At 42.5% G+C, this 13437-nt stretch overlaps 1 protein-coding gene across 1 annotated transcript in view; it reads left to right on the forward strand.

Annotated features, from left to right (window-relative positions):
* DDC (dopa decarboxylase) overlaps window positions 1-13437 on the forward strand; it is a 493139-nt gene that overhangs the window by 438332 nt on the left and 41370 nt on the right. Inside the window, exon 14 of the mRNA XM_063452033.1 lies at window positions 10829-11022. Coding sequence (XP_063308103.1) covers window positions 10829-11020 — 192 coding nt within the window. The 3' untranslated portion in view covers window positions 11021-11022. The remainder of the gene's footprint in view (window positions 1-10828; window positions 11023-13437) is intronic.

Here is a 13437-nt window from a genome sequence, read left to right on the forward strand (position 1 = left end):
GATTTCCCGTGTTATCCATGACAGTCTCTAGGTGTAGGTAGTGTGAGTCGTGGTAAAGTTTAAATGCTTTGCCATCTTCTCCTGGTTGGAAAAGAGGGTTGTGTGTGAGTGGGAAGAGCGGGGAAGGGTAAGGGGACATCGATTTGTGTAATCGCATTTTGGCCCATATGCGAAGGGTCGGCGAGATGGTGGGATGGGGGGCATGACGTAGGAACGGCTGCCCGGTTTTGTGCCATGGTATCGTATAGATAGGAGCTCTGAAGAACGTCTCTTCTATGTGTATCCATTGGGCCGTGGGGTGGGGGTGTGTCCAGTCATATAGTCTGGTCAAGTGGACCGCTTGGTGGTATCTTTCTATGTCCGGGAGGCCTAGGCCTCCTTCGTCTTTCGGTCTAGTGAGGAGTGAGTATGCGAGTCGTGGGCTTTTATGTGCCCAAATATATGTTGTAAAAGTTTTCCGAATCGTCGTGAACCATGACTTTGGTAGGAAAATTGGTAGTACCTGAAGGGCATATAATAATCTCGGAAGGACATTCATTTTTAGAATGTTCAGCCTGCAGAACCAACCAAATTGGGGTTTGTTCCAGGTACTGAGATCCGCATTTATGCCCTTCAACAGGCTTGGAAAATTACTCTCGAATAGGTGGGATGCCGTTTTAGTTAAGTAAATACCCAAGTATTTTATAGTGCGAGGTGCCCATACAAATGGGTGAGTCTGTTGTATGATGGCCCTTTCATGCGGGGGAATGTTTAGCGGTAATATCTCGCATTTACTGAGATTGGCCTTGAAGTTAGAAATCTCGCTGTATGAGTCCATCTCGACCATTAGAGGAGGGAGCGATGTTATAGGATCTGAGATTGTGAAGAGCATGTCGTCCGCAAACGCAGCTATCTTATTCTCCGCCGTACCCGTTGTGATGCCTCCAATTCGAGTGTTGTCCCTGATCCCCTGAAGGAAGGGTTCTAGGACCAACACGAACAAGAGAGGTGATAGGGGGTATCCCTGTCTAGTACCATTCTTTATTGTCACCGGCTCTGAAAGCTGACCGTTGACTCGGATATTCGCTGTGGGTTTCGAGTAGATCGCGTCAAACCATTTGAGCCAGTGTGGGCCAAACCCCATGTATCGTAGGGTGTGCGAAAGCAGTGTCCAGTCTACCCTGTCGAATGCTTTCTCAGCATCAATGGACAGGAGAAGACTGGAGCCGCTCTCTCTTGTGGCTTTGTGTATAAGATTCAGTAATTTCGTGGTGTTGTGTTTGGCTTCCCTATTCGGGATGAAGCCTGATTGGTCTGTGTGTATCAGTCCTGGCAGCAGTGGTTTGAGTCTATTAGCTAAATTTTTTGTGAATAGCTTTATGTCTATATTTATCAGGGAGATCGGCCTATAACTGCCGCATTGAGTAGGGTCCTTACCCGGTTTGGGAAGTAGCGTGATTGTCGCGTTCAGGGCTTGTGGAGGGAGGGTGTCGGTTTTTGAGAGTTGAACGTGTTTTGAAAGTGGGGTACTAGTAAGGAGGCATATGTCTTATAGTATTTGGCTGTCAGCCCATCAGGGCCTGGACTTTTCCCTAATGGTAGGCATTTGATCGCTTGGAAGTACTCGTCTCTTGAGATGGGAGTTTCTAGGGAGTTACAAAGTTACATAGTTAGATAGCTGAAAAGAGACTTGCGTCCATCAAGTTCAGCCTTCCTCACACCTGTTTTTTGCTGTTGATCCAAAAGAAAAAAAAAACAAAAAAAAACCCAGTTTGAAGCACAATTTTGCAACAAGCTAGGACAAAAAATTCCTTCTTGACCCCAGAATGGCAGTCAGATTTATCCTTGAATCAAGCAGTTATTACCCTACATTGAAAGATTATATCCTTGAATATTCTGTCTTTGCAAGTATGCATCTAGTAGCTGTTTGAACATCTGTATGGACTCTGATAAAACCACTTCTTCAGGCAGAGAATTCCACATCCTGATTGTTCTTACAGTAAAAAAACCTTTCCTTTGCCTTAGACGAAATCTTCTTTCTTCCAGTCTAAACGCATGGCCTCGTGTCCTATGTAAAGTCCGGTTTGTGAATAGATTTCCACACAATGGTTTGTATTGGCCCCGAATATATTTGTATAATGTTATCATATCCCCTCTCAGGCGACGTTTTTCTAAACTAAATAGGTTTAAATTTGTTAACCTTTCTTCATAGCTGATATGTTCCATTCCTTTTATTAATTTTGTAGCCCGCCTCTGCACTTTTTCTAGTGCCATGATATCCTTCTTTAGAACAGGTGCCCAAAATTGCACAGCATATTCAATATGTGGTCTTACCAGTGATTTATAGAGAGGCAAAATGATATTCTCGTCCCGAGAATGAATGCCCTTTTTCATGCATGACAATACCTTACTGGCCTTGGCCACTGCTGATTGACATTGCACATTGTTGCATAGTTTGTTGTCTATAACAATGCCCAAGTCCTTTTCGTGTGTTGTTATCCCTAATTCGCTTCCATTAAGGGTATACGTTGCTTGTGTATTCTTTACGCCGAAGTGCATAACTTTGCATTTTTCAACATTAAATTTCATCTGCCATTTGAGTGCCCAGTCCTCCAGTCTATCTAAATCCTTCTGCAGCAAAGTAATATCTTGCTCACATTGTATTATTTTACAAAGTTTTGTGTCATCTGCAAACACTGAAACATGACTTTCAATGCTGTCTTCAAGATCATTTATAAAAATGTTAAATATAAATATAAGAGTCTCGGATATTATGTGGCAGGGTGTTGTGTATCCTGCGAGAAAGGAAATTATGGATGTCCGCCGCTTCCGGAGGGGTCTGTCTCAGATTGTATAGTGAAGAGTAAAAATCCTTAAATTCTGTGAGGATGTCGGTCATTGAGTGTGAGAGTTGTCCCTGTTTGTTTCGAATGGCTGCTATGAATGTGTGTTCCTTTTATTTTTTCAATGAGCCAAGAGGCGTCCACATTTGCCCCCTTGTGCGTAGTATATGCCTCTCGTTTTAGCTAAGGTGTGTTTGGTTTTGACCTCAAGAATCGTGTTTAGCTCGGTCCTTTTCTCTGCCAGTTTCTTGTATGTGGCTAGGTTTATGTCATTTTTATGTGTTTCCTCCAAGCTCCTGATCTCCCTGGTTAGACTGAGTGCGCGGGATTCCCTCTGCTTTTTGAGTCTAGAGGCTACTTGAATGAATGTTCCCCTTATTGTGCTCTTATGTGCTTCCCAAATAATGGGGTAGGTGGAGGATGGGTGTGTGTTGAGCTGGAAGTATTGTCCTATGGAAACCTCTATTTGGTTTCGTAGATCGGGGTGGTTAAGTAAGGTGTCATTTAGTTTCCATTGTGTCCTAATGGGGTGGAGGGTGGGAATCATAATTGAGAGAGAGATCGGCGCGTGATCGGACCATGTGATTGAATCATATGTGCATGAGACAACCAGGTTTAGGAATCTTTGTGGCAAAAGAAACATATCGATTCTTGAGTATGATCGCGACGAGCATGAGTAGTAGGAATAATCCCGCTCGGTTGGGTGCAATACACGCCAACAATCATAGAGCTGGTGTGAGTCTAGAAGTTTTTGAATAAGTGCCCGTGTTGAGGTCTGGTATGTCTGAGCCTGAGAAGTGGTGTCTAATGCTCCGTCCAAGGAGGTGTTGAGGTCGCCTCCCAGGATCAGCATGCCCTCTGTGAATTGTACTAACTTCTTGATTACTGAGCGCAAGGCCTGAAATTGCTTTCTATTAGGGAGGTATACATTAGCCAATGTAATTGGAGTTGTGCCCAGTAGGCCTTTTAGGAATAGATATCTCCCGTTGTCATCCGACACATGTTCTTTGTATGTGAATGGTAGGTGTGGGGAAAGGAGGATCGCTACCCCCCTAGATTTTGAGTCTGTGTAGTTGCTAAAATATCCCTTTGTGAAGTGTCTAGATCTCAGGGAGGGCGTGGAGTCTTTACGGAAAGGTGTCTCTTGTATAAATACCACTTCTGCTTTGCTTTTGTGATAGTACGTGAGGGCCATGTGGCGTTTTTCGGGGGTATTTAATCCCCTAGCGTTGTGCGAGAGTACTGAAATTGTTGCCATAATTGAGGGATGAGGAGAGAGGGGGGTGGTGGGGGGGGGGGGGGTCACAGGGTTGTACAATGGGAGTATATTTGCCTGTACCTGTGGATACTGTATATAAAGTACACTGTATGTGAGAATGATCCCAATAATAATACAAAGGTTGTGCTAGGATCGTAACCTGATGGTTGCTACCGTTACAAACGGTATCAGCATATAATACAAACTTTAACAAAACTATATACAATAAGAAGTATCGGTCAGTAACACCAGAAGTTATAAAGTCGGGCAGTAACCGATGTTGCTCCTTGGGAACAGTAGAGACAGCTGAGGTCCGCCCCTGAGAAGTCCCGAAGTCTACAGTTGGCGAGATTTAAATGACCTCGCTGTAGGGAGGGTGAGGGTTTCCCTTTTCTTTTTTTTTTTTTATTCTTTTTTGTTATTTTATTTTGTCTTTTTTTTTTATTATATTTTGTCTTGGATAGTAATTGACGTTTACTGGTTTTAATGGCTTGTACTCTAATGGACTCTCGGTAACACGGAATAGAACCGCGGGAGGGCTTTCATTGCTTTGTGGAGGTGTGAATTAAGAGAATCAGTGGGGAGTGAAATGAGTGATATTACATGGAGGTGAAATGAGTGATACTACATGGAGGTGAGGGTTGTCTGGCTAAGTCCCATACGTGGAGAAGAGGTGAGCAATCGTTGTGTTCTCATCTCTGAATTTGAGTATTTATTTTAGGTATATATATATATTTTTTTTAATATCTCTCCCTCCCTCTCAACAACCCTCACCCCCATGTGATGTTATAGTATCCCCTTCTCTGAACACTATGAGGCGCAGTTTCTCAAATATTTTGGGATGAGCTACTTTCTTGGATCAGTTTAGCCTGGGTCCGTCAGTACCCCTTGTCTACCCAGCTGCACATAAGTCGGAACATTGTCTTTTAAAGTGCGACATAATGGATTTACCTACGGTCCTATCAAGTCAATGTTGTAAGTCACCCCTTGAAGTACCATACTAAATCACCGTCACATTTACAATAGGGTATATGCATAAGTAGCAATACGACCTGAAGTTGTAGTATTGACTGGATTGTCCATACGCATAAGCTTTAGGGTAGAGTCCAGGTTGGGGACATGGCGTTGGTATATGTCCAAGTTGAAGAAGAAAGTCCCATCCGGTTAGTAACGCCAGTGTCTAGACAGCGAGATGGTCCTGCAGAGAAGGGTATTGTTGAGGTACAATTGAAGACTTGTGGTCGGTACCGCCTAGTGTCCTATGGCGTTGTTCTGTCCTCCCTCTGCTTGTGGTGGGTGTCCAGATTGGTTCATCCGTTGCCTCTTTGCCGGGGATCTCCATCGTGGTCTTTGCTGTAATGGTTGGGCGGTTAGCGCTGGATCCAGAGCATACCAGTCCATTATGGAAGTTTCTGCTAGATTCAGTGCTTTAGTAAAGGGTACGATGTCTTGGTGCGTGGAGATCGTGTACGTGGTTCCGCGTGTATTAACAATGAGGGCAAAGGGGAAGCCCCATCTGTATCTCGGGTTGCGTACACGGAGCTGGTCTGTTATCGGCCTCAGGGCTCTCCTCGCTTGCAAGGTGTGCCAGGATAGATCCTGGTATATCTGTATTTCGTGTCCCTGAAACAGCATGGGACTGGAGGTCTCCCTGAGGTGTTTCAGGATATCTTCTTTTAGAGCGTAATAGTGGACCCGGCAGATGATATCTCTTGGTGTATCCCCAGTTGCCGTTTTGGGTCGTAGGGAGCGGTGTGCTCTATCCAGGACCACCGGCGAGTCCGGTTTGCGATTGAGTATTAGGTTAAATAACGTGGCCAATATGTCGTATAGGTTTTCCCCTTCCGTTTCAGGTAGTCCCCTTACACAGAGATTATTTCTCCTGCCCCTATTATCAATGTCGTCCAGGGAATGCTGCAACATGGATAAGTGCCTTTCCTGGGCTTGAACTTTAGCTGAGAGGGAGTGCATAAGGGTTTGGTGGGACCCCCTTTCATCTTCTAGGTCCTGTACCCTGCGGCCTACATGTTTTAATTCTGAGCTGAGGCCCTCCATTTTGTGCTGGAAGGTATTTTCCAATTTGCCCAGCATCTGTGCCAGGTCATCCCTGGATGGCAGGTTTCGTAGTAAATCCTTAATATCTGCATCCATCAGGTGGTGTGGGGCTTCTGAAGCCGTGGGACTCGGCGGGTCTGAGTCTGTCAGGGTACCTGAGGCCTCTACCTCTAAGGGAGGTAGAGACTTGGTGGTTTATCCGTCCAGGCGAGCTGCTCCCTCCGTTCCTCGCGGTTCATCCAGTCACTTAAACACCGGCCGCGAGGAATCCACGTCCTTTTCTAGCAGGACGCTCAATACGTGACGTCATGGCGCTATCACGAGCGACCTGTCACTCAAGTGTCCGATATCCAATCGGTACTTGTCGGAGGCGTGCTTGCCATCCGGAGCCAGGGTATTTAAGCTTACTTCTCCCTTCAGCTCATTGCCCTGTCGTGGTTCTAGCTTGTCTAGTCACTCAGTGCTCTGGTATTCTTGTTTGCTCTATTTGGTTTTGACTCGGCTTGTTGTACTACCCTGCTTCTCTGTTATCCCTTGACCCGGCTTGTCTCTCGCTTATCTGTCTTCTCGTTCCCTCGACCTCGGCTTGTCTCTGACTATTCTCTATTACTCTCGGTACGTTAGTCCGGCCATTCTAAGGCCCGGTATACGTACCTTTCCACTCTTTGTACTCTGCGTGTTGGATCCCTGTCCCGATCCTGACAGAGTCAGAGTGGACCGCCGCCGGCGCCATATTGGTTTCGCCGGGATCTGACACGCGGTCGGAGTATTCTTTGAAAAGTTGGGTAACAGTGCCCGTTTTTCCTGAGGGGGTCTTCCCAGCATCTTGGGAGGCAGGGTGGGATTTTTTCTGGTTCCCCATATTGGTATATTACCTCTGATTAATGCGTTTTTTCTTCCGTGCAGCTCCGGAGCTCACTCAGTGTGCTCAGCTGTGCAGTCGGCCACGCCCCCCTAGTAAAATATTTTATAAATAAATAAATCTCCATAAGGCCCAAGCTGTCTTTCCTCTCATCGTGGATGCACCAGAAGCGGGAACTGTTCGGTTTTCCAAATGCCATACCATGATCAAAAGCCTCCCACAAAAGACCTGGGCCATTGTAGTTGTAGCAGAACTCCCTGTACCCTGGCTGAATACCTCTGCCAAGGACTGCTTCCTAGCTGGAGCAGGGGACAAACCTCAGCACTCTTGCCCTCAGTCGCCATGGCTTGACTGGGTTCCTGGAACTGCTCCCACCTGGAGCTGAATGGGGAATTGGCTCAAGACACCCCAGGCACCGGACGACCCTCAGTCCTGGGAGCTTTAGTCCTTACAAGGACTTTCCCAGTTGAATCCCCTGTAACAGAACCCCTGTTATTGCCTGGAACCCCAGACTCAACCATGTACCAAAGCCCCCTTTTTGCAGACCCTCTTGTATTTCCTTTATGCAGCTAAGAAAAGACAGTTCGTCTAAAATCATTCACCTAAAATGAATGATCATGTATTTGGCTAAAACCTGTTCGTATATCGAATCTTTTGTCGAATGACTGACCACCCAGAACAGGAGTGTGGCACCAATTAACCTCCCTCACCTGTAAAAAAACGCAAACACCTCAATGTTCTAAATGGATCAACAGGGTGATCGCGTTCGACTGTGCACACATGTGGCGGCGGCCATTTTGTCTAGTTGAATGCACACAGCAGTGTTTGGTCATCGACCGCGTGGAACTAATTTCGGCTACCTATTCCACGAACAACGCTGGAACTTCTACCTTCCGTGCATTCGACTAGAATCATACGAACAGAGCACTATTTCTGGAGCATAATCATACAAACAGTATGTATTCATTGATAGTAGACATGAACGGTTCCGTTTGTGCAATTTGGACTTATTGTGAAGGGAAAAATAGACCGACATCCACATTTCAACTAACTCCTGAACCACCGGTCCGATTAAACTCAATTTTGGATATGTTGTTTCCCTGACTATGCTGTTTACATTTTTTTTTTTATAAAAATCTTGTTAAAATTGTATGTATAGTTTTTAAGTTGCAGAAAGTGTGTAAAAGTATATTTTTTTCGCTTGGAGATAATTGAGCTGATATAACAATTAACTCCATTATCTCCCAAGCAGAGGGGAGGAATGTACAGTGATGAATGGGTGTGTTTTAACTGTAAATCTGTAAATGATTGGCTGCTGTGTTTTCATCTTCAGTGCCCCACAAGGTCCACGTGGGTGGTAACCTTGCTGTAAAATATGTATTAAAGAAACTGCTTGTGTGGTCATTAAAACAGTTCTGCTTAACCCTTCAAAACGTAGCCTTGTCTCGTTTTTGAAAGGGAACCTGCTCCAGCTTAATCACTAGCTCTTTTAAGAGCTCTGCTTCTCTCTACACTAATCCAGCGGATGGGATATTGTGACTACTCTGCAGCACAAGCCTCTCGCTGGGAAAAAGGACGTCTCCAACGGTAGATACCCCTCTACAACCTGGGTAGCCGTTACATCCCCTGCAAGCTGGAACAGTAGACACAGGAGTAATCTTCTTTACCTCTAATAACAGGACAACACACTGTTTTGGAGTGTAAGCTGGAATAGATTTTAATGGTCTAACTGGCCTTTTATGCAAGTCACCAAGCAAAGGGTACGCCCACATGGACCTTGTTGGGGACAAGGACACAAACTTCCAAACCAATAACAACACATTTACAATGTAAGGCACTCCCACACAAGGCAAACCATCCCTCCCCTTTGCCTGGGAGATAATTGGATCAGATACTGCATTACCCAATTACCGTATATACTCGAGTATAAGCCGACCCGAATATAAGCCGAGGCCCCTAATTTTACCCCCAAAAAACTGGGAAAACTGGCAGCTGCTGGTAAATTTCTAAATAAAATTAGATCCTTAAAAAATTATATTAATTGAATTTTTATTTACAGTGTGTGTATATAATGAATGCAGTGTGTGTGTATGAGAATTCAGTGTGTGTATGAGAATGCAGTGTGTATATGAGTGCAGTGTGTGTATATGAATGCAGTGTGTGTGTATGAGAATGCTGTGTGTATGAGTGCAGTGTGTGTGTATGAGAATGCTGTGTATGAGTGCAGTGTGTGTATGAATGCAGTGTGTGTGTATGAATGCAGTGTGTGTGTATGAATGCAGTGTGTGTGTATGAGTGCAGTGTGTGTGTATGAGTGCAGTGTGTGTGTATGAATGCAGTGTGTGTGTGTATGAATGCAGTGTGTGTGTGTATGAATGCAGTGTGTGTGTATGAATGCAGTGTGTGTGTATGAATGCAGTGTGTGTATGTGTGTGTGTAATGCAGAGTGTGATGCAGAGCCTTGGTGGGGGGGTGGGCATTTTTATTTTTTAATTATTATTTTAATATTTTTTTTGTTTCATTACATTTTTTATTATTATTTTTTTTTATTTTATTATTATTTTTTATTTTATTATTATTTTTATTTTATTATTTTTATTATTATTAATATATATACATGTTTTTGCCCCCCCTCCCTGCTTGCTAGCTGGCCAGGGAGGGGGGCTCTCCTTCCCTGGTGGTCCAGTGGATGGGCACTGTGTAGGAGGGGGCTGTGGGGGCTGCAGAGAGATGCTACTTACCTTTCCTGCAGCTCCTGTCAGCTCTCTCCTCCTCTGCCGGTCCATTCAGCACCTCGGTCAGCTCCCAGTGTAAATCTCGCGAGAGCCGCGGCTCTCGCGAGATTTACACTGTGAGCTGACAGAAGAGCTGAACGGACCGGCAGAGGAGGAGAGAGCTGACAGGAGCTGCAGGAAAGGTAAGTAACATCTCTCTGCAGCCCCCACAGCCCCCAGTCTGTATTATGGCAATGCAAATTGCCATAATACAGACAATTGACTCGAGTATAAGCCGAGTTGGGGTTTTTCAGCACAAAAAATGTGCTGAAAAACTCGGCTTATACTCGAGTATATACGGTATCTCCAGGCAGAAAAAACACACATTTCTAAAGAGTCCCCAAAGTACCCCAGAACACATAATATCACCACAAATGTCACATCCTGATAGCCCTGATTTGGGTAACCAACATATCCATAAATCACCCAGATCAGTCAGGGGTTCAGGAATTTCCTGGAAGTCATTTATTTGACCGACCGCAGGCATGGTCCCACAGCCGAAAATAGTTTCATAGAAACACGGCTAAGTGCCGCTGGAGGACCGACCTGAAGCCGCAAAGCTTTAATGTCGAAAATAGTTCCAAGGCATTTGCGGCTAAGTCCCCCTGAAGTCTATTCGCGGTTTTAGTCCAAGTGAACAAGATGGCCGCCACCTCATGGCACTTAGATCACAGAGGTGCAAATTGCAACAATGTATCAATTAAGCTTCACAAGCTCCAGGGTGGTCTCCGGTTTGTGCGGCTGTTTGGTAAACAAACCATATAATTCAAATAGACAAATGGAGACTGTAACAGATCGCCTGGCACCCCGACTGGGTACCTCCGAATGGGATCTCGGACATGAATTGGTGGGCAGGAGGCCAGCTTCCACGCTCCTCCACGAGTTTTTGGAAAATATCCATAGAAAAAGCATTTGTAACATGGTCTAAAAGCATTTAGTGGTCCTTTAGTGTATATGCATATACACTTCTATGTATGTTTGTATTATCAAACATTACCAATTGTTGCTAATGTATTCACTTGCCTTTCCTTGTTAATATAACACATTTAAATTGCAGGGCTCCAATGAACTGAACAAAGCTCTTCTACACAAGATAAACAACAGTAAAAAAATTCATCTTGTACCATGCTGCCTGGGGGACACATTTGTATTACGTTTTGCTGTCTGTGCTCGAAATGTGGATTCCAATCACATTATATTTGCCTGGAAGCACATTGAAGAACTGGCCGTGGAACTTTTAAATGCATAGAGGTAAACAAAATAGCTATATTTAAATAACTATATTTTATAGTTTGATGTTTTCACGGAAAAGTTACACTGTATGGATTGTACATTATATCCAACATGACAATGAAATTGGCACAATAATTGAAAATACAGTTATTGTTTTTGTTTTTGTTATTGTACATGTTTACAGAAACAAGGTTTAAGTGCTTGATTAACAAATAGCAATGTTTAAATTCTCAGTTAAGACAAATACTTTCATTGTTTAACAGTTGTGGCATGGAATTGGAAAACCCTATTTATTTATTTTTTTTGAGTACCCAGAGCCAGACGAGCCACTGATTCCAGAGATTCTATGTTTTCAAGTAAGATGGAGAATTTCTGAAAAAAATAGAAGAGGTTTCCACATTATTGCTTTAATTATAATTAGTCTAGCTGCAATCAAAACACAGGATTTAGATTCCCATTGCATATAGTCATAAAAAACAAAAAAACAAAGAGCGGAACCACACTCGATGGGAGTAATGTAGTATTGACTAATTTGTTCATTAAAGAAAACACTTCATTCAAAATATAGAGGTAATTGGCCATGACCAAAATCATTTGCTGGAACCACACAATTGCTAACATCTTGGGGATGAACCTTGGAAGATTTAAGGCAATCTGCCTGGCGTAAGATACCAATTAAAGATAATTTTCCTAGCCTAGAAGCTTCTAAGTAATTAAGACACTTTGTGGATTGTTTAAAATTAAGGTATGAATTATGCCACTGTGACAAAGTATAGGTAGATTGAGTTCCATACTTTTAATTTAGCTAAAAGTAAAAAGATAACATACTAAAATTAGCTTTTTGCCCTGTGGAACAGAGAAATATAGGTGTAGAAAGTGTTGAAGATGACATGGTATTTGAGGCCAAAAGGGAGGATATTTCTGTATATGGTCTCCTTGATTATTTAGTACATCTCAAATTCTTTGTTAGTCCAGTATGAAAGTAAAATGTTGGGAATTGTGGGGATATTTATGGGATAATAATAGTAAACAGTTGATAATTGCCCACTATTTCAATTCTCAGATCCCAAAGATCGTTATCGTGTAAGTGAAATGTATTCCATATAAATAAAATCACAATTTGTTATAAAAATAGATACAATTTATTGTGACAAATTAAATAATAATAATATGTAACATGCATGATAATAATCAATGAATATTTAGCATAACATAAATATGCAATACAATGGCAATACACATTCCAATGGTTAACACAGTCAATTGTCAAGACAAGATTTATGATAGTACTTCAGAGAAAGAAAGTCTTTCGCACAGCTTGCAGCGCAAGGCCATAAAACTTTAGCTAACAGTTAGAATAACCCTTTCAATGCTGGCTAGACCTCCTAGCTAATTAAGACTTATTCTCATGTAATTTTAAATAAAATAACACCTAAACCAGCTCATTAGTCATTTCCTGGAACCATCCAATAAGAGAAATCTACCAAATTCTACAAGCTGAATTTTTAATTTGCCTAAAAAGATATCTTGTCTTAATTTAGAGCAAATCAATACACCTGGATAAATATCACGATATGCTAACATATTAATACATAATTATTCTAATTCCATCTGCAGAATGGAATGGTTATAACTATATATTCCTTGGTTAACTAAGATTTCTAAATATCGAAATCTGATCGTGATTTATCCAGTCATATATCATGCTATTAGAAAAATTTAATTCATTTAGATTAATTAAATGAAACCAGTATAATTACCAGTTAGGTAGATATTCTCATCATATGAGTAGGTAGTCCGAGGAATTTGTTTGGATTTCTCGCTCTGACTCTGCTTTTTTTTCTTAGCCTGCGATCCTGACTTCTTACGATCGCCTCCACTGCTCACTTCCCCCGACTCTTTGACTTAGCCCCTCTCTTCCCTTTGTCTTAACTTTTTAAAGGGAAAAATTCTCTGTTCGTCACTAGGTGATAGACCAATAGAAAACTGGAGGTGTGGTTACCTTCCAGATAGCAATTTAGGTATTTGGTCCATAGAGGGCAGTCTTGTCCCACTAAACATACCTATCCAGGAAAGAGTTCACTTTTCCTGGTGGCGATTTTGACGTATTTAGCTTATCTTTATGGTTATTATAATTTAAGTTTACTTGTCAGTTCAAAGCATTTGTTTGAATTTTTTCCAGACTTTCTGTTGACAATTCCTGCTGTAATTTCTAAAATGACAGTTTAAACTTAATTTCAACTTTTACTTTACAATGAGACCTTATACAATATAGAAAGTAAAATTAATTACTAATCTTCTGTCACTAATGTCTGGGTTTAGAATTATTTCTATTCCATTAACATCTAGGCAGAGCATCCATCCACCTATTTTACTGCTTATCACTTGGTTTGTTTATACAAAGCATTCCTTAGCTCAGTTAGTGTTTGGTTA

Source organism: Pelobates fuscus, chromosome 4 (assembly GCF_036172605.1).
Source record: "Pelobates fuscus isolate aPelFus1 chromosome 4, aPelFus1.pri, whole genome shotgun sequence".
NCBI lineage: Eukaryota > Metazoa > Chordata > Amphibia > Anura > Pelobatidae > Pelobates > Pelobates fuscus.